Below are 19,280 nucleotides of genomic sequence, written 5' to 3' on the forward strand. Positions count from 1 at the left end.
TTCCATCACCTTTTCCAGGGATGGAGGTGAGGCTGACCAGTCTGTAGTTACCTGGGTCCTCCTTCTTGCCCTTCTTGTAGACTGAAGTGACATTTGCTGTCCTCCAGTCCTCAGGCATCTCTCCTGTTGCCCACGACTTACCAAAGGTGATGGAGAGTGGCCTAGCGATGACCTCTGCAGACTGTCTGAGGAGGTCATTTATTTGCTCACACCGCACACACACGGTGTCACTGGCTCCCTCCAGTACCGGTGCCAGGCTCAGTTAGGTTTGGGTTTTTTTTTTTGTCTTCTTTTGAGCATTTTTTTTTTAAGTCTATGGAATACAATTATCTTTTATATTCACTTCCTTGTTACTTTTTGGTTCTTCAGCAATTAGAAACAGAACATCAGGTAATTTATTACTTGTTATTAAAAAAATAAAAACTCTTCAGGTGGCTTCAATTATTCAATTATTGTTATTATCCAACCTTCATATTATGCAGACAAATCTATCTGGACAACACTCCTTTTAAGATTTTCCTTTTGCAACATAAGCTTTTTACCTAACACCTCAAAAAAAAGGATTTAAAAGTAGCCAAGTTATGTGAAACAGTGATTTAGGTGCATTTGAGCACTTGTAGAAGACCTTCATGAAATTCATACACAGTATTTAAATGTACTGGCAAAGAAACATCAGAATCAACAGCTATTACTTTAGAAGGACTTACACATGACAGATTATGTCCCAAGGCAACCAGTAATGCATCTGGGTTTGTTTGGTTTTTGTTGTTGGTTTTGGTTTTTTTTGGTGTGTTTTATTTTCTTTGCTTGCTTTTTTTTTAAAAAAAAATTACAGATCTCCAATCAAATAGCTTCTAAATGTTTTAGGAAAATAAACTACTAAATAAAGCAACATGTGGATTTCTCAAAATAGATAATGCCAAACTAATCAAATACTCCACTTGGTAAAATAACCACCTTAGTGGAAAAAGGAAATAAAGCAAAAAGACCAAATTCAAACTTCAGGGCTTGTGATAGTCTGGTTTCATGTTTCAATTCCCATCATAGTATAAATTGTAAGGAGTAACAGGATTAAGAATTAGGACCATGCAAAGTTACAATATGAACCACTTTAAATAAATGCTTCCTGAGGAAGTTACAAGATTGAGTGATACACATCAAAAGACTAATACGCTTATTGCTAACGACTGTAGAAGACAGGTCAAGATGATGAATTCTGCAGATGACGAAGTTAAGGGAGACAGAGTTACTGAGATATGTGTGATTGTGGTAACTGAAGTTGTTTTAAAGATAAAACACAATGATTGACTGCTGCTTCCTATCGTCAGTGAAAGAGAATGATTAGAATGTGGTGACCTCACTGTACACTGTACAGGTATCAAGATACAATTGTGATACCTAATTAATCATGTTTATAGCGTACTTATTTAACCAACCCAACACACACAGACACACAAAACCAAACACCTCCACTTTCCTGTCTCTAGCCCAAGCAACAGTTAAAGAAACCGTTTATCAACAAGATGTGAATGTGATTAACAAATCAGCACATTCATTCGTAACTCTTGTTCTTCCTGAATAATCAACTATGTAAAAAGACTGTCAAAGTAAAAACCAATCTACGTGTATCCTCACAATGAAAAGATTTTTCTGATCTGCAGTTATATTTAATTACTATGAAAAATTCAAATTTCTCTACTCATACTAATAAGGTAGAGAAAGCAAGCAAACTTGCCTGCTGTTCTTGCTTTGAAAACCACATCAGTGGTTATTTAAAAATAACCAGATCAATTAAATAAGTTAATAAAATTTAAATAATGCTATTTAAGTAGTCTAAATAAGTGATAGCTTTTCAAAAAAGTTATGGTTTTGGATTGGGAGACTTTAAAATCAGAGACCTTACTTTAAAGAAGTACTTACTTTTTAAAAGTAAGATCTCTGATTTTAAAGTATGAAAAATGCTTCTTCCACTATCAATCCTACCAGTCTTAAGGAAAGCTTGCATGTAGAATCCTTCGTAAGATTAACTCAAGGGTTGAAGTTATACTGCAACATTTTTAGTATAAATAAATTTGACAGTAGTATGTATACATCATGCTAGCTTTTTGTGGTTGCTTTGATCAAAGAATGGGGATGTGACAACAGATCTCTCAGCTGGATTGTCATCCAAACCAGGACAGTATACCCAAAAAACCTAATGGGACACCGCAGCTTAAACAGAAGTAAGCTGTGCAATCTCAGCTGCTATCATTGTCCCAACGGCCTCTTCAGAAGGTCTGTTGTGACTCACATTATCCTTCAGACCTGTGCAAACTTCTCAGCTAGGGCAGACATCTCAACTGGCATGGCATGATCGCACCTAGGCAAATGGACTCAGTTCTAACCAGTACAAAAATATTTTAAAAGTCCTGTAAAGGCTAAATCTGAAAATACTTAATACTAATTAAACAGTTGGGTTATCAACCAACAGAACAGGCTGCCCAGGGAAGTGGTGGAATCACCATCCCTGGAGGTATTTAGAAGTTATGTATATGTGGCACCTGGGGACAGTTTAATGGTGGACTTAGCAGTGTTAGTTTTATGGATGGACTCAATGGTCTTAAGGGATTTTTCCAACCTAAATGATTCTATTCTGCTCTGATTTATGGCAGCAGTTTCTTCGGCAAAAGCACTTACTTAATTCTAAGCTTAGAAATACATGAGGCCTAGAATTGTTCTAGACTCTTATGGAACGCTTTATATGCTGTTTCAGTCTTGCCAAAACTGATGGGGTGTAAAATTTACTTTACATATAGTTTTGTAGGAATCAAATTAGAAAAAAATATTTACAAATTAAGTTAATGGATACAAACAGCAAAACTGAATGTTATCGCTTATAGTTTCTAGACAACACCTGAACCCAAAGAATTTCAGCACAAAAAGGAACAAGAGGTGGAATTGTAGGGGGCAGTTTTTATAGAAATAAATCAAAAAGAAAATCTTACTTCATGAATGAATACTCTGGAGAAAGAAACAAGACATCTCTAATGATGCCAAAATTGGCACCAGTCTAAGTGGTTAATTCCCACTCATCTAATCTAACTGGTTACACACAGAATCAATATTGTAAGGACAGTTTTTTCATCCTAGCAATGCTTCTGCCTCTAAAGTTTGTGGAAAGCTTAGCAACCAGGTTCCTCGTCATCTTTGAGACAGGGTAATTGCTCTTACTTACCTCAGCAGTAATGGACAGGACAACAAGCTGTGTTTGCTATGCAGTAGTTACAAGCTAAGTGACTTCTATTGTTACATTAAGTATTTCTTGACATTGCTTGAACTGTTTACTTCATCTCCCTGCTACAACTTGTAAAAACAAAGATTTTGTAGTGTGTGCATTGTTTTTTGGTGCTTGTCTACATGCCTACAGTTATCCATCTTGCTTGTGGCACCTGTGACAACAGATGCTATAGCAAGAGAAAAAATTACCTTACAAGATGCTGTGACAATGAATTATTTAAAGTTGATAGGGGTGGGAAGAGATGACAAAAGATTTACAACACAGAAAATACTAGATAACTGCTAAATATTACTCTTAAATATATTTATTTCCATTATGAAAAACAGAATCTAATACCAAGCACTAAATTTAATAAAGCAGATGCTGGGAGCATACTTCTAATTTATACATGGTCTTTTCAGAATCAAGTGGTAGAGTATTGTTTTATAATGTGACTATTTCAAATTTCATGTTCATACTATAATATTTTTACAGTAACAAAAATACGTCTGTAATACGCAGGAGCCAAATCTTCTGCACTATATCAATCTTAGAAAAAAAATTAAACATGTATGGAGGTATATACTTCTATCTTGCATTTAGAACTAAGGATATTAAAGGAATTACATGTTTATTAATATATTCAAATGTACAGTGAGCACTGTGTAAGAAACTGTAGTACTGAGCCTCATAGAAATTTGAGGAACATGCCTTCTGGTATCCTTCCAGAGTGCATGGATACTGCCTTGCTACCAACAGAACGATTACTGAACTACGACACAGATAACTAATTGCCTAAACTCAGAGTTAACTCTACTCTTGGAATACATCCAGATCCCTCCATCTTGATTTGAAAAGAGCCATGTTAAGAATAGGATTTTAAAGTCTTTTTAAACTGATTTTAAAATCAGTTCTAACAGAACATGCTTAAGTTACAAAGAACTACCAGCCAGTGCAGAAAATGTCTCCTGAATATGGGAGCTTAGCCTGAAGGAGAAGTTCTCCCTCCATGGCTACTTTGGTTAGTTCCATAACCTCAGGAATTTCTTCTCTTATATGGAGGACAGTACATCTACAAATCTTTCCCACTCTCCCTGCCCAAAAGTCTGTGAAAGGCTGACAGCTGAGTCTCACATCAAGGCGTGTATTTTTCTTTTAATCAGTTTACTTGATTTAGCAAATGGATCTCTAGAAATGACAATGACAAGGAAGATTTATTACTAAAACAGAAGCAAAAGAATGAGGTTAGGAAACAACTGGAAACGTAAACTATGCTGGCAAGCTATCTCTTGCTAATGATAGGATGAAAGCCTATCAGACTGAGAAGAAACATCAGAAGCAAGCAAGCAACTTTAATACTTAGTATCTTTTTTACAGGGAAAAATAATCAATATAAAGAACATAATATACAATTAATTAAGTTAGGATGTATTTTATCAACAAATCGTTAGTTAAGGAAATAAAAAGGTTCTACCTGTGTCTGAATTGCGATCTTCATTTCTGGATGGACTAATAGTAAAAGGAAGTTTACGTTTCATGGAAGACTTTTCTTTCATCTCCTTCCCCACATCACTCCTATCCACTTTTGGAGTTTTGCTGTAGGATGCAATCTTGTCCTTGCTCTAATATAAATAAAAAGTATACTAAGTAATTTTTGCATAAAGCAGAATAGTCTTATAACGTATACAGACTGAAAAGACTGCTATGCAACAATGTGTGTCTATGTATGTATGTGTATTACACAGCTTATTAAAAACTTTAAAAGTAATCTTACTAAAAATAATCAATGGCATTTCTCTCTTTACAAAATTAGTAGCTTTTGTATTATTTGTACCTCCACATAGATCACTGTGGAACTGCTGTTCACTATTAGAGGCTTAATTAATATGCAAAGGAACAAAAACTGGACAAGAATTTGCTAAGTCTTAACGACATCCCAATTTTCTTCCCTCAGCATAACACAATAACCACATTAGAAACCCACACAGCAATTCAGACTCTGGATAGTAATACAGTAACAACAAATCAACCACTAACAACCCTCCCCTGTCTCCACCCCCATCCCATAATGCATCCAGACAATACACCCTCTCTATTTCAACAAGAATAATAGTGTTTCATTTTCTAAAGCAAAATTTAATAAGAACTAAGAAAATCTATGAAGATACTTTTCAACCGGTATCAAATTTATATAAAAAAATAAGTATAAGCTATTTGGAATTTTTAGTTGTGTAAATCTCGGCTTTTTGGCTTATAAAGTGTGTTTCAGGATAAACAGAGAAAAACCTGGATGGGCACACTATTAACTTCTGTTTGATTACTTTGATAATAAAGGAGGTCAAAGCATATAAGATAGCAGGTTAGTGAGAAGACTGATTAAGAGAACCCCTGGCAACCCCCAACATTTTGGCCTACTGATCAAGATGCCATGTAGAGACATAACATCTTCTCGTTCGTTACATACTGCAAAAACACCTACTCCAGCTATGTCAGTTATCACAACTCCACAGTTTTGTATCATTCTTAACAATCAGATGAAACCACTAACATTCATTTTACCTAAAGCTAAAAGAGGCATATACACCTACTTGCCAATCAGTGAAAAACAAAAGACTGGTACTTTTGAAGCACAAAGTTAAAATATTTATTCTGATTACAGTACCTTTCCTTTAATTAAACACAAACATGCGTAAGAAGAGTAGTTTGATTATACCATCTGACACTCTTTGAGTTTAAATTGTCGCCAATAGGGTTGTCAGAAGTGATTACAAGAAGAATCTGCCAACAAACTCTACAATCTTCACATGATAAAGGTCTGTATCAAGAAAGTAACATAGAAGGATTAAGTCTGTGTCTGGGGAATTCCTAAAGTAAAAAGTTGATGCCCCTAGAGAAAACTTCTGAGTTTGGAAATCTGAAAAAAAAAATAATAAAAGCCACAAAAAACCCAAAAAAACCAGAACTTCAAACAAGCCAACATAATAAAACCCACACACCAAAACCATCCCTCTTCCAAAACCCCAAAAGAGAAACAAACACCCCCTGCAGCCTTTCTCTTACATACTAGAACAAGAAAATCTAAACCCCATTAAGACTCCTAAAGACTCTAAGAGATGGCACCTGTAGCTATTACTTTTGAAAAAAATCAATCACAAGTGATAATTTGCAAATGCATCTGTAAGTTGACAAGAGCAGATCCAAACTCCACTAAGCCCATTCTGATCTGTTCCATTATACATACAAGTTTCCCATCTGAGCCCAATCTCACTAAGAGCCCTCTCATCCCTTGTTGCAAACAATCCAATTACTTATCATATGTACATATGTACATATTGTACATATACATGTACAATAAGATAAAGCAGAATTAAAATTTTACTTCTTTATCTAGACTACTATCTTATGTTAGGTACTATGGAATAGAAAAGATCAACTAAAAATAATTCAAAATTCGAAAGCAGAAAAAAAATCATTTTAACTTGTTCAGCAGTTGGTAACATTGAATCACTTTTTTGGTACTAATCAGGAACATACATTGGTAGTTGCTTACAAAGAAACACAAGCTGCTCAAATAATCGGATAGCTTTAAGCTTTTTCTTAAACTGCATATATGAATTATGTTAAATACTATGACTGATGTACTATTTTTAAAACTATCACTGAATATTAATTTTGTGATGATCTCATTAGAGGATTCAAAATGCATACATTCAGATAAACAAACGTATATTGAAAATGAAAGAACAGGCTATACACAGAATCCATAGAAGAGTGTTTTGTTTCTGAGCTGTTGTGGAAATAAACATTTAGCCACCACCAACTTTCCAACCCAAATGATGCAACGAAGAGGATGTTGTCTCTACAAAGTCAATGCTGTTTAGTATTTTCAGTGACAATGCTGAAATAGAGGTGCAATTAGGTATCCAGTCACTATCGCTACCTGGAGAGAGGAGAAGCAAAGAGCATTGGCAAAGACAAAATAAAATGACTGACATATTTGAAAAACAGTCTAAATAAAAAATAAAAACAACAAACAAACAAAAACCCCACAAAAAAAAAAACAAAACCAAAAACATAAAAGCCAGGATGAAACCAAGGTTCTACAAAATTATAAAAATAATTAACTGTACAATCACAAGACCCCATATCAAGAGCCACAAAGCTCTCAACAGCCTCCTGGATTCAACTTCACATAAAGGAAGACAAGAGGAGGTAGCAAGCCCTGCAGGTTAGAACAGGTATTTAGATTTAAAGAGTGAGCATTCCCTGTTCCAACTACTCCTGGTCACTGCACCAGCATGAATATCTCTTTTTTAGGGTCCAAAGCAAGGTTAAAAAATTGAGCATTAATAGGTCTATGTATTATTTTAATGTGATCCCTGGAAGCAATCCAAAATGAAGTTGACATCTTTTATAGAGCAACCTGTAACTTACAATATCTGTGGACTTTCTAAAAAGGTTCACTAACCTGAAGTGAAAACTGCTAATCAAATAAAACACTGAGGACATTATAATGTTCAGATACATAAACTACTGCTGCAAAGATAAAGGCATTACATACCCTCCATGTCCACCACAGTTAGAAAATGCTTAACGGCTTTATATTGGAACAGCAGACAAGCAAAAGTTATTTGTCCGTCTGCTAAGTATCTAACTCTATGCCAGTCAGTGTAATTAAGATCTGAATAAATTGCCCAAAGAGACTGGAATTTCCATCAGTCAAGGCTTTAAAGAAAAGGTCTGGAAAATATCTGTCATGAACTGAGTACAGCTTATTCTACTCTGGGGCAAATGGATGAACTGGATCTGCACGTCTCAACACTTAATGCATGCCTCACTGGAGGATGTAGTAACAAGGAAGAATTTCCTGTGTCAACAAAACCATACCAGTGTGTTATGATGAGGAACACATTTTTAATCTGTTCTATAGAAACTGTCTCAAAAGGCTCACAAACAGCAGCCTGGACAATCTCTTGGTATCCCATTCCAGCTCTATTGTCTGATAGCACTACAATCAATGAGAACACACAAAAGGAGACAACAGAGTGCAACATAATCTAGCAACCCTGGGAGAATAAGCGTTCTTTTTCTGACTATCAAAGATAATGACATATCAAAGTGTGTTCTGCATGGTACTAAAATGGGTTTGGGCACTCCTGATGGACTCATCTAAGAGTTAATTCTTGCAAACCCCAAATGTGTTTCTCCTTTGGACCACGTATCTATCATTTACTTCCTGAGTTTTGGCCATGTAAGTTCTAAAATTAAAATTTGGAGAAATTAAAATTTCATTATGTTCTTACCATTATAAAATGTCTCATGTGAGTATTAAATGGTCTATCCACCCTACAGACTGTTACAATTTTTTATTTATTTTATGCTCCCAAGATGAGTAACTGAAATAAAAATATACATAACGTACAGCAAATATGATATAAACTCAGTTTATTAACAGGAATATTATTCCTAATGATTTTTAAGCTCTCGGAAGACTGGAACACACAGCTGATTCACATAGCTATTTACTGGTTGGTAGAAAAGCATAATAGGCATTAACTTCCACTGGACAAATATGAAAGATTAAGCCTCATAACAACGGTAACTTTACTATATTCCTCAGTCAACAGCTAACAGTGCACAATAAGTAAGTGCTAAATATTGCCTCAACTATGAAAAGAAAAACAAATCCTATGAGCATTTTTTCTTAATATATTAGCCATTGAAAGAGTCTTACACCATATATTTAGACCATCACAAAAGAAGAATGAGGACTTTTTTTATAGAATGGGGTCCTTTAACTTTACTCTTCATTTGTAAGGTGCACTGTTTTGTATTAACATTATTTCACATTAGGCCTCCTCTGCTTGCAATGATCTATGAACCTACAAAGGAACATCAAGAATTAAACTACCCATCTTCTGTTCATTTACAGAGTAGTTCAAAAACATTTCTGCTTCAATCTTGCAAGTAAAAACAAGTTTACACAGTAAAGTGCAGAAGTTGTTGGTATTTTTTTTTACACAAAAAATAAAAAGCCAAACCTATACGAAAAACACAGAGTGCATGTTTCATACTAAGGACCACTGCCATTATGCAAATGTTGAACACCTCAGGACAGAGGCATCTCTGATGGCACAGCTAATAGTCACTCACTGGTCACAAAACACTGAGAAAACTGTGGACAAAAAGTATTCTCCAGATTAATCAAGACACTTCTATATCAAAATGCCACTAAAGCAAAAATTTTACTTCAGTATGCCTTTCACCTGCACATCAGTACTTCCCTACATCAATTGCATTAAGTTAACAAGCACTAACTTTTTCACAGAAAAGTTCTAATGCTTCAAAGGCTATTGGATTTAAATTCATTGTTCCAAAAGTATATGTATCAAGAAAAACACCCTATTTGCTTTACAAAAATTTTCACTCTTTCCTGAAGATATTAAACTTAGCACTGTTGATTTGGCCTGGTCAGTCTTTTTACTTCAGAGTATTAGTTCTGTGTATGCAATATAGATCTGCCTTCATGGTTTATGTTGTTCAGATTTTATTCTTACCATGTTGTCTGTTGTATTTTAAATAATTTTTCAGGCTGAATTAAAATTATTGTATTTTGGCAAGATTTTGTCTATTTTTCTTTTAATACAGGGGAAAAGACTGCAGATTACTCAAGGGCCAGATAAACACTGCTGACAATTAAGTGTTCCTGTGTTAGAGAACAGTTTGTGTGACTGTTTAAGTGGGTATTTAACATCTTAACCATGCATTTAATTTTCACAAAATACAACAAAAGTAACCAAATTGTATTATGCTAAAACCCTGAATATAGGAATATTAATTGCAGCCCTTAAATAATTCAATAATTTTATTTAGAATCTCACATTTCAATGTTACATATATCAATTTATATCATACAATCCACAAACCAAGCCTTAATCTCACATTATACATTATGCTAAGGTGGCTAACAAGCAAGACTGAATGTTAAGAGTGGAACTAGTTTATCAGTTTACTGTTTGGTGTCAATACTCCACTATTGTGTCTCCATACATATGTCCCTGATGAAACTTCCATCTGTCCCTGGATTTTAATTTTCTAAGTAATCCCGTTTTCACTGGCATCTTAATCTCAAATACCAGACAAGGTAGAATCTGAATCTAGCACATTTGTCCATGTTCCTAATTCCTGTACTGGTGATCAGTCTCAACAAGCGTTTCCTTGTTAGAGCAGCTAGCAAAGGACAAACCTTCCCCCAAACTGATCTGACAAAGAAAGGGTTTATATGCAACCATTAAAAATAGAATGTTAATTTACTCCTTTCTAAATTAAATAAAAATCTGTTGTGTTTCCTGCTGGTTAAGTAAATGACATCATGTTCACTGCTCATAAAGTTATTCATACTTTCATATGGATTCATATCTTCTCTTGGTGAAAGAGAGCTGCACATACCTGCTTCAGAAGATTGCTTAACTTTGCAGATATTGCAGTGTTTGGGGGTTACGTGGCTCAGCAGACATAACTGCTACTTTTATTAGCAGAAAGGGAACATTTTATGGGAACCAGAGGCAGGAGACTACTGGAGATGAAGGTGTCAAAACAACTAAATACTGAACTGGGCACAAGGATCCCTGCTAAGGCAGTTCCTTCGTCAATGTTTGCAGATTCAACAGCCACTCTAGAAACTAGCACCATTTTTCTGCTATGGCAGCAAGAAAAAGGGAGATGAGGTGAGAGAGTCAAGGGGCCTAAGAAGAAATATATTTTTATTTATTTATTTTAAACTCAGATTGCAAAGTAATTTGTATGTAAAATTCAAAGCCTACAAAAGAAGAAAATAATCTGCACCATAAAAACATTATAAACTATTTCTATTTGTTCAAACCTACAACCAAATGCATTCCAAGCAATTCAAGCCACACCTTTAACAGCAAAACAAAGAAAGCTTAAGAATTGACACATTTCAGCAAATCCACTATTTTTGCTGTGATGAAGGTGAACAAAAAATGCCAGTGCATTTTAACCTCCGAGTTGGATTCTTGTAAGTTAAAAACAATAATAAACCTTGAAAAAAAAAAAAATTACATAAGACAGCTTTCCTAGCATGAGCAGCTGTTGCCTTCAAGATTTTCCTGTGTCAAAGGACTTTTTTCAAAAATAGTGACATTCAAGATAACAAGGCTCTATAAAGCCATAAAATATCTTTAGTTAAAGAAATAACCTAAAGTCTTAAAAAAATGTAACTTATTTCCAAGTGTGTAAATGAAAAGGCAGTACTCAATACCACTAAACTTCATTGCAATAGCCTTCCTGTTCCTGCTGCTTGTAGACTCCAGAGTTTCTCTCCCTTGTTCCCAGTGCTAAAGGACACTTCAGGTAACTTGACCATATTCAAAACAAGGACCAGAACAAAGTAACAAAAAACCTCACCCCAACATTTGTTCACCCCTTTACTAGTAAGCCAGTTTCCTTTCTCCATTCTACTCTGTTATCTTCCTATCCTACTACCTTTGCATCCCTTTACAGGGACCCATAAAACAAACTGGGAAGAGACTAGAACTCTAAAATGTTCTATGAATGTTTTCAGAAGAGAAACAGTTTGAAGTATGATCACACAGACAAACTCCTTTTCCAGAGAAAACAGTTTAAACAGATTTGGGAGATAAAGCAATTCTCTCTCCTTAGGGCAACATATAACTCATCATCCACAAAACAGAATATTATTCTATATTTTGTTATTGACTAGTACTACAGATAAATTTGACTGTGGTACAGTTGTATTAGGCAGACAAAACAGAGAACTGGGTTATTTGCAACTTGGCTCCAGAAATTTGAAAATTATGGGATACTTCACATTTATAAACAACAAACCACCCTTCAGAATTACTGAATCTTGCATACTCCTTCACTCTCCATCATAAAAAAAAAATGCATTGTACAGATTTTTGAAGTGGACTCCCTTGTACAGAAGTACCTCTTAACCCTTCTGCAGCACTTGGCTTTCAAGTCCTCCTGACAGAGGGAACAAGTCCCTGTGTTACAAAGGAACCTAAGAAACTTTGGTTTGTTCATTGGTCTGTGCTCTGGTCACAGGCCTTCAGAAATACTTCATGTGTTTGTTACAGAGAGTGAGACACTGTAAAATTAAATATTAATCATTATTCTTGTGAGTGTATAAAGACTTCACACAAGAAGATATGGAAACCATGCACTAACTTCCATTAAATAAACACAACACATCCAGCTTCCTTTTGAATTAAGTTGCTAGTTACAATAAAAGGCATAAATTCTGTTCCCTGACTTAATTTGCTGTTGAAGCCATGTAAAAACTTACTTCCCTTTTTCTGCACTCAAGACATCAGAATAAAGATTCATATTAATTTCTCCCCACTGAAGTAACAAAAGCTATATAACGCATGTTCTTTGTTTCAGTGAAATTAAATGGACACGAGTATGATTTCTTTTACCTTTCTTGCAGTTGTTTTCTCCACCATGGTGCTATCACTGTCAGAATTTTCAACTTGAACTGTTTTTGTAGACCCAAATTTGGGCATTTTATAACTGTTTAGCTAGCTGTATCTTGTATCAGTGGGTTCATCGTGTGTCTGAAAAACAAACAACATTGTATAAATATACACACTGCAGTGTAATTTCAGGACAAATTTGCAGATTGTAGCAAAGCTGAACAGTATCCCCGGAAAGATGACTAACAATGACACTTGACTTCAAGTATCACACTCATCTGCAGCTCAGACTTTGGGGTGAAAACCCAAAAGGTCTGACACAGCTACTTCTGGGGAGAGTGTCATCAGAAAACCACCAAGTCAGCTGTTGAACTGCCTCATCCCTCTAATTTACCCCTTTGGTAGACTTAACACTTTCAGGTGTTTGATGGCTTATTGGTTCAATATATCACTTAATTTTACAGGTAATAAGGCTGGGAGAATGCATTTCTAGCAATGATCTTCTAGTGCGAAGACAAATTAAGATTTCTAGCCTGGGAAACAAAATTAGTCTACCCAAAATATTATTCAAAGAAGGTCTAATCTCACACAGAATCACACAGAATCTTAGGGGTTGGAAGGGACCTCGAAAGATCATCTAGTCCAACCCCCAGAGCAGGATCACCTACAGTACATCACACAGGAACATGTCCAGGCGGGTTTTGAATGTCTCCAGTGAAGGAGACTCCACAACCTCCCTGGGCAGCCTGTTCCAGGGCTCTGTCACTCTCACAGTAAAGAAGTTCTTCCTGATATTCACATGGAACCTCCTACACTTCAGTTTGCACCCATTGCCCCTTGTCCTATCACTGGTCACCACTGAAAAAAGCCTGGCTCCATCGTCCTGACACTCACCCTTAACATATTTGTAAACTTTGATGAGGTCGCCCCTCAGTCTCATCTTCTCCAAGCTAAAGAGACCCAGCTCCCTCAGCCTTTCCTCATAAGGGAGATGTTCCACTCCCTTAATCATCTTTGTGGCTCTGCACCAGACTCTTTCAAGCAGTTCTCTGTCCTCCTTGAACTGTGGGTCCCAGAAATGGACACAATATTCCAGATGTGGCCTCACCAAGGCAGAATAGAGGGGGAGGAGAACCTCTCTTGACCTACTAACCACACCCTTTCTAATGCACCCCAGAATGCCATTGGCCTTCTTGGCCACAAGGGCACATTGCTGGCTCATGGCCAACCTCCTGTCTACCAGGACCCACAGGTCCCTTTCTCCTACACTGCTCTCCAGCAGGTCAGCCCGCAACCTGTACTGGTCCATGGGGTTGTTATTCCTCAGATGCAAGACTCTACACTTGCCCTTGTTGAATTTCATCAAGTTTCTCCCTGCCCAACTCTCCAGCCTGTCCAGGTCTCGCTGAATGGCAGCACAGCCTTCTGGTGTGTTTAGTGTCATCAGCAAACTTGCTGAGGCACACTGTTCCCTCATCCAGGTCACTGATGAAAATACTGAACAGTACCGGTCCCAGTACCAACCCCTGAGGGAGTCCAGACCCTCCAACTAGATTCTGTCCTACTGACCACAACTTTCTGACTTCTTCCTTTCAACCAGTTCACAATCCATCTCACTACCTGATCATCAAGACCACACTTCCTTAGCGTATCTACGAGGATGCTGTGGGAGACAGTGTCAAATGCTTTACTGAAATTAAGATAAACCACAGCTACCGCTCTACCATCATCTATCCACCTAGTTATTTCCTCATAGAAGGATCTCAGTGATTTGTTATCCTATTTGCTGGAACAAGAGCTGTATGTGAGAAGAAAAATCTTCTAAAGCTTAGAGATGGAACTAGAAACCTTATTTGCACTGTCTAACAAATTAATTACATAAGCAATTGGTGTGTGTATACATATATATATAAAGCTCTAAGAGGTTCAAAGTGTTTCATCTCCAGAGTACACACCAAGTAAGTATCATTCCAAAGTTACATAATGGAATTTAGGTTCTGTCATGTTACTTTTGATTCTGAAGCAACATATTTTTAATACAAAGAATCACTGAGGTTGGGAAAGACCTTGAAGATCATTGAGTCCAGCTGCAATACCTACCAACTTGAGAACATCAGGTTGTTCTAAAAACTTACATCAGGAGCACGGCAGAAGACCATTCCACACTTTCAACGCTGCCAGCAGCACAGCCTAGTGCTTTTTAGCATTATTTATTTAGCATCTTGTTAAGAACTACAAAGTTCCTACTACAAAGAAAAAAAGATGAACAGGCCAAGATATCTTGCCAGGACACTGTAATTTTTGCTACACAAACCATTAAGTACTATGGTAAGTGAGTTTAGTAACAAAAGACTACAAACAGTAACAATTCTGAATAACAAACAAGGAACAGAGAACTAACACTTCTCTCCATATTCTATGGTTTAGGCAACTGCCAAGACAGGAGCTATAATGAGATGGGAATCACCAGTGCAAACTCAGCTTGCTGCAGTGTTTAAGTAAAAGACCATAGAAGAAAACATGGCAAATAATATACGAGAGCTAACTTAAAGAAATTTGTACTAAGAGCTCTCATTTGACTTGGAGACATCACTGGCACACCTCCAAAGGTGCACTGGAGATTCTCATTCACTCTGCTCAGGCTTGTTAACAGACAAATGTATTGTTAGGCCACTACAGACCATGCCTCATATATACTAAAGTGTATTAAGAGATTTGTGGTTTAGCCAAGACTCAGAGGCCAATTCCAGCTGTGGGTAAAAACCAAGAAAAGTAACACAAAAACAGGGCTTACAGCAGGAATAGTGTCATGACCACAAATTCCAAAAAAGAAATGTGCTGAATTCACTCATTCACCTCACTTGCCACCTCCACAGAATGAAGAGCAGCTCTCCCTGCAAGAGTGCCCAAGAGGAGAGGTCATGTGAAAAGTAAAATTGCATTTGGCATTACTTGGAAGCTGGTGACATTTTATCGATCTTTCTGAACAGATGTGATCAGTGTCTTATTCAGTCTTGTAGTAATTTTATGCCTCAGCTAGACACTGTTTCAGGTGTGACATTTCTATTGTTCCTTTAAAGTTAAGATTTTGAGGCCTCCACGTAGCATATCTATTGCTGTTATAGGACCAGGGTTTGACACAGGTAACTGGCAACAGAGACTGGCACTTTCTCTTCGGTTGATGACTGAGAAAACTGTTTTTTGCACATTAGACCTAACTCACAAAACTGCCATATTACAGATAAATTTCTACACCTCACCCCCAAGACCTATAATATGCAAAATTCCCTTACAGAATACTTGGCTGAGATTAATCATAGAATCACAGGGGTTGGAAGGGAGCTCTGAAGATCATCAAGTCCAACCCCCCCTGCTGCAGCAGGAACACGTAGGGCAGATCACACAGGAACGTGCCCAGATGGGTCTTGAGAGTCTCCAGAGAAGGAGACTCCACAACCTCTCTGGGCAGCCTGTTTCAGTGCTTGGTCATCCTCACAGCAAATAATTTTTTCCTAATGTTGAGGTGGAACTTCCTATGTTGTAACTTTGTGTATCATTATATGCAACACAGTAAGAACTAACTTTCTTACTCTTCTAGAACAGGAGGGAAAGAACAAGAGAGGAATAAAAGTTCAAAACGCTTAATCCTAAAGTCAGAAAATTACATAATGCTGCACTGAGATCTGCTCTTTTCCTTCCTCCCCACACCACTTGAATTTATGTGTTTTGTTTTTTTTTAACATTAACCACAGGCAGATGAAAAACAGGAAAAGCTTAATTACAAACTGTCTGATGTACAATAACCTGAATCTGTCTCCACTATGATACAATATTGGGAAATTCCTCCTGTTCTACTCTTACCCAAGACAAAAGAAACATTAGTGTATTCCCTTCACTGATGTACTATCAATAGGATTTATGCAGCCATACTGATAGGGAAAGCAAACTTTAATTTTAATGGACATCAAAGCACTTGATTGTTTTTGGTTTTGAACAGTTGCATAAAGAAAAAAGGTTATTGATGCAATGGAGAGTAATCAAGAATGAGTTTCTTGTGGTTTACAAAAACATTTCTTAATCCTAAAAGAAGCAACGAGTTAGTATCTTCACAGACAATGACTACTGTGCTGATTACACCATACACAGAGTATTACCATAGCAGCAAATAACTGTTTTCATGGGTTTAAAAAGACACAAGTCATAAATCTGCTTTTGCTCAGTTAGCCTCTCAACTCCCCTCTTTTAAGTTTTATTTGCAACAATTCCCATTGTATATAACATCATGATTACAACTATTTTAAAACATATCAACATCTGGAAGTTAACTTTATTATTTTAATAAAACTGTTTCTCATTGCATATGCTGCTGTTTTCTTGCCTTCCGATTTTTTGTTCGTTTTTTTTTTTTCCCTGCCACTTGATTCCCTGAAATTATCACCACTCCTTCTTTGCTTCTCTTCTTTTCCTGGTTTGATACGCCATTCTCTATAACCATCTGGTGCTGACAGTAAGGAGTTCAGCTTCGTGAACTTAGTAAAATTTATTAGCTTAGGCTTGGCTCCATTCCTTTTATTTGCCTCACCAGTAGGGGCTAAACCGTATTAACTGAAGAAGAGTTCCTCCACAAAAGGCACAGCTTCACTGCATGTCCTCTCAAGTCTTCCTAAACAGAAAGAATTTCTTTTAACCAATTGCAGACTAAACCAAATTCAACCTGTACGTATCATAAGGGTGCAAGAGAATGATAAAAACGGTTTCAAAATAAAGGTATTTTTTAAAAAAACCAAACACTGTTAGCACAAATAACACACAAATCTAAGTAAATAAAAATGGAAAGCATAGTGTTTCAATTTTCTTCATTGCATGATAAAAATTAAATGCGAATTCAGACAATTCTTGTTTTCAAGAGAAAACTGCTTTGGAAGATGATTAAAACTGATCATCACATACTGGATTACTCAAGCAAAACATCTCAACTATCACACTGACATCATGGCAGTATTTCCATTAAATGTTTTATGTACATGGTTGCTATCTCACAATCTCTTTGTGAAATGCTTTTGAAACACAAATGCTTCAACGACTTGAGAAAAAATACTTTTCATAAAAGGTAGATTTTTATTTCATGGGATATCACTATGGTTCAGAAATGTAAGCAAACTATTCAACCAATTATCACCTAACGTATATTACAATAAAATTCTGACCTGAAGAAGCGATTTTAGTGACATTTTAACTTTATTTCCATTTGCCTGCAGTTCAGTGCCATTTCAACTCACGTTGTGAACACAGGTAACTAACATTTACATTCATTCTGAAAATGTGGAACATTAGCAGGTTCTTCCAGGGAAATCTAGATCTGTCTGCTTCGAGTTTCCTTCACAGCTGTTTCTTAATGCAATTGTTGGTTTATCACGCAGTCTTGATGGCATATTTCATATCACCAGAACTCTAAATTAAAAATTAAGCTTTTTCCATTCAAATTATTCTCCTCTGTCACAACAAGCAGAGCTATCGCTTTTGATCTGACAAACAGGCACAACTGTGCTTTTCCTGTAACAAACTAACCTATTTCATGCTTTTCAATAAAACATGGAATCTGCTTTCTACTAAGGAAACTTCTTCACATGTAACAAAATCAGATATTCTGATTCTGTGCTTGGACATCTTTCCTGTATGTTTATTATCAGTTATCAATACCCTATTATTTGAAATACGGTTGAACTTTTGCTTCAATTGTTTTCCACCTAAAGGAACTGAAAAATTCTATTTTCTCCTTAAAGTTCTCCAGATCTACAGGCTATGATATTAAGAACAAGGATTATTTAATGAAAAAAAAAAACAACACCAAAAGAAAAACCCCAACACCTCAAAAACCAAAAACTCCTCACCAACCACTAGAATTTTAGATATAACTAGCTACAGAAAATTAAACATATAATAAATCTCTAATACCACAAATATTAATTTATATGAGCCTATATCTAGCACTAATGAGAGGGCAGGCCTTCACCCATGCTAAAAAAAAACAGCGAATTCATGCAGTTCTCCAACAACACTGCTATCACTCTTGTTCAGTCACTTTATGTGAGTTTTTGCTTTCAGCCCAGTCTCCTGAGAAACTGAGAAGCGTGTTTGTGTTACACGCATATGCATGATTCCCTGATGCCTTTCAAGCCTATAGATGGATTTTCTTAAAAATCTGACAGCAGAGAAAAGCCTTCAAATAATTAAGCACTCACAAATTGCATGGAAGAAGGTGGTGGCTAGTAGATAATAATATTAATAATTAGATACCTTTTTCCTGTGGGAAAATTTCAATATGAAATTCATGCCATATTGCATGTAAGAAAACTCCACATAAGATGGCCTTCATAAACTGCTTTCCTTCTTTTACCCTAGTGACAGAGGAAGTTTCCACCGAGACCTGCATGTTACCAGAATCAATCAACCATAAGACATAAATCTGAAAGAAATTAAGCATCACTAGTTCTGGTGGTTCCTGAACTACTTGTTTCCTTTATGATTTACAATGCATGCTTACATTCTCAGCCCCGCATGTC

General features: G+C 36.3%; 1 protein-coding gene across 1 annotated transcript in view; it reads right to left on the minus strand.

Annotated features, from left to right (window-relative positions):
* The window catches only part of ANKRD12 (ankyrin repeat domain 12), a 64,739-nt gene that overhangs the window by 30,352 nt on the left and 15,107 nt on the right, over window positions 1–19,280 (minus strand). Inside the window, exons 2-3 of the mRNA XM_051609552.1 lie at window positions 12,721–12,858; window positions 4,731–4,878 (exon numbers count right to left, since the gene is read on the minus strand). Coding sequence (XP_051465512.1) covers window positions 4,731–4,878; window positions 12,721–12,807 — 235 coding nt within the window. The 5' untranslated portion in view covers window positions 12,808–12,858. The remainder of the gene's footprint in view (window positions 1–4,730; window positions 4,879–12,720; window positions 12,859–19,280) is intronic.

Source organism: Apus apus, chromosome 2 (genome assembly GCF_020740795.1).
Source record: "Apus apus isolate bApuApu2 chromosome 2, bApuApu2.pri.cur, whole genome shotgun sequence".
Lineage (NCBI taxonomy): Eukaryota > Metazoa > Chordata > Aves > Apodiformes > Apodidae > Apus > Apus apus.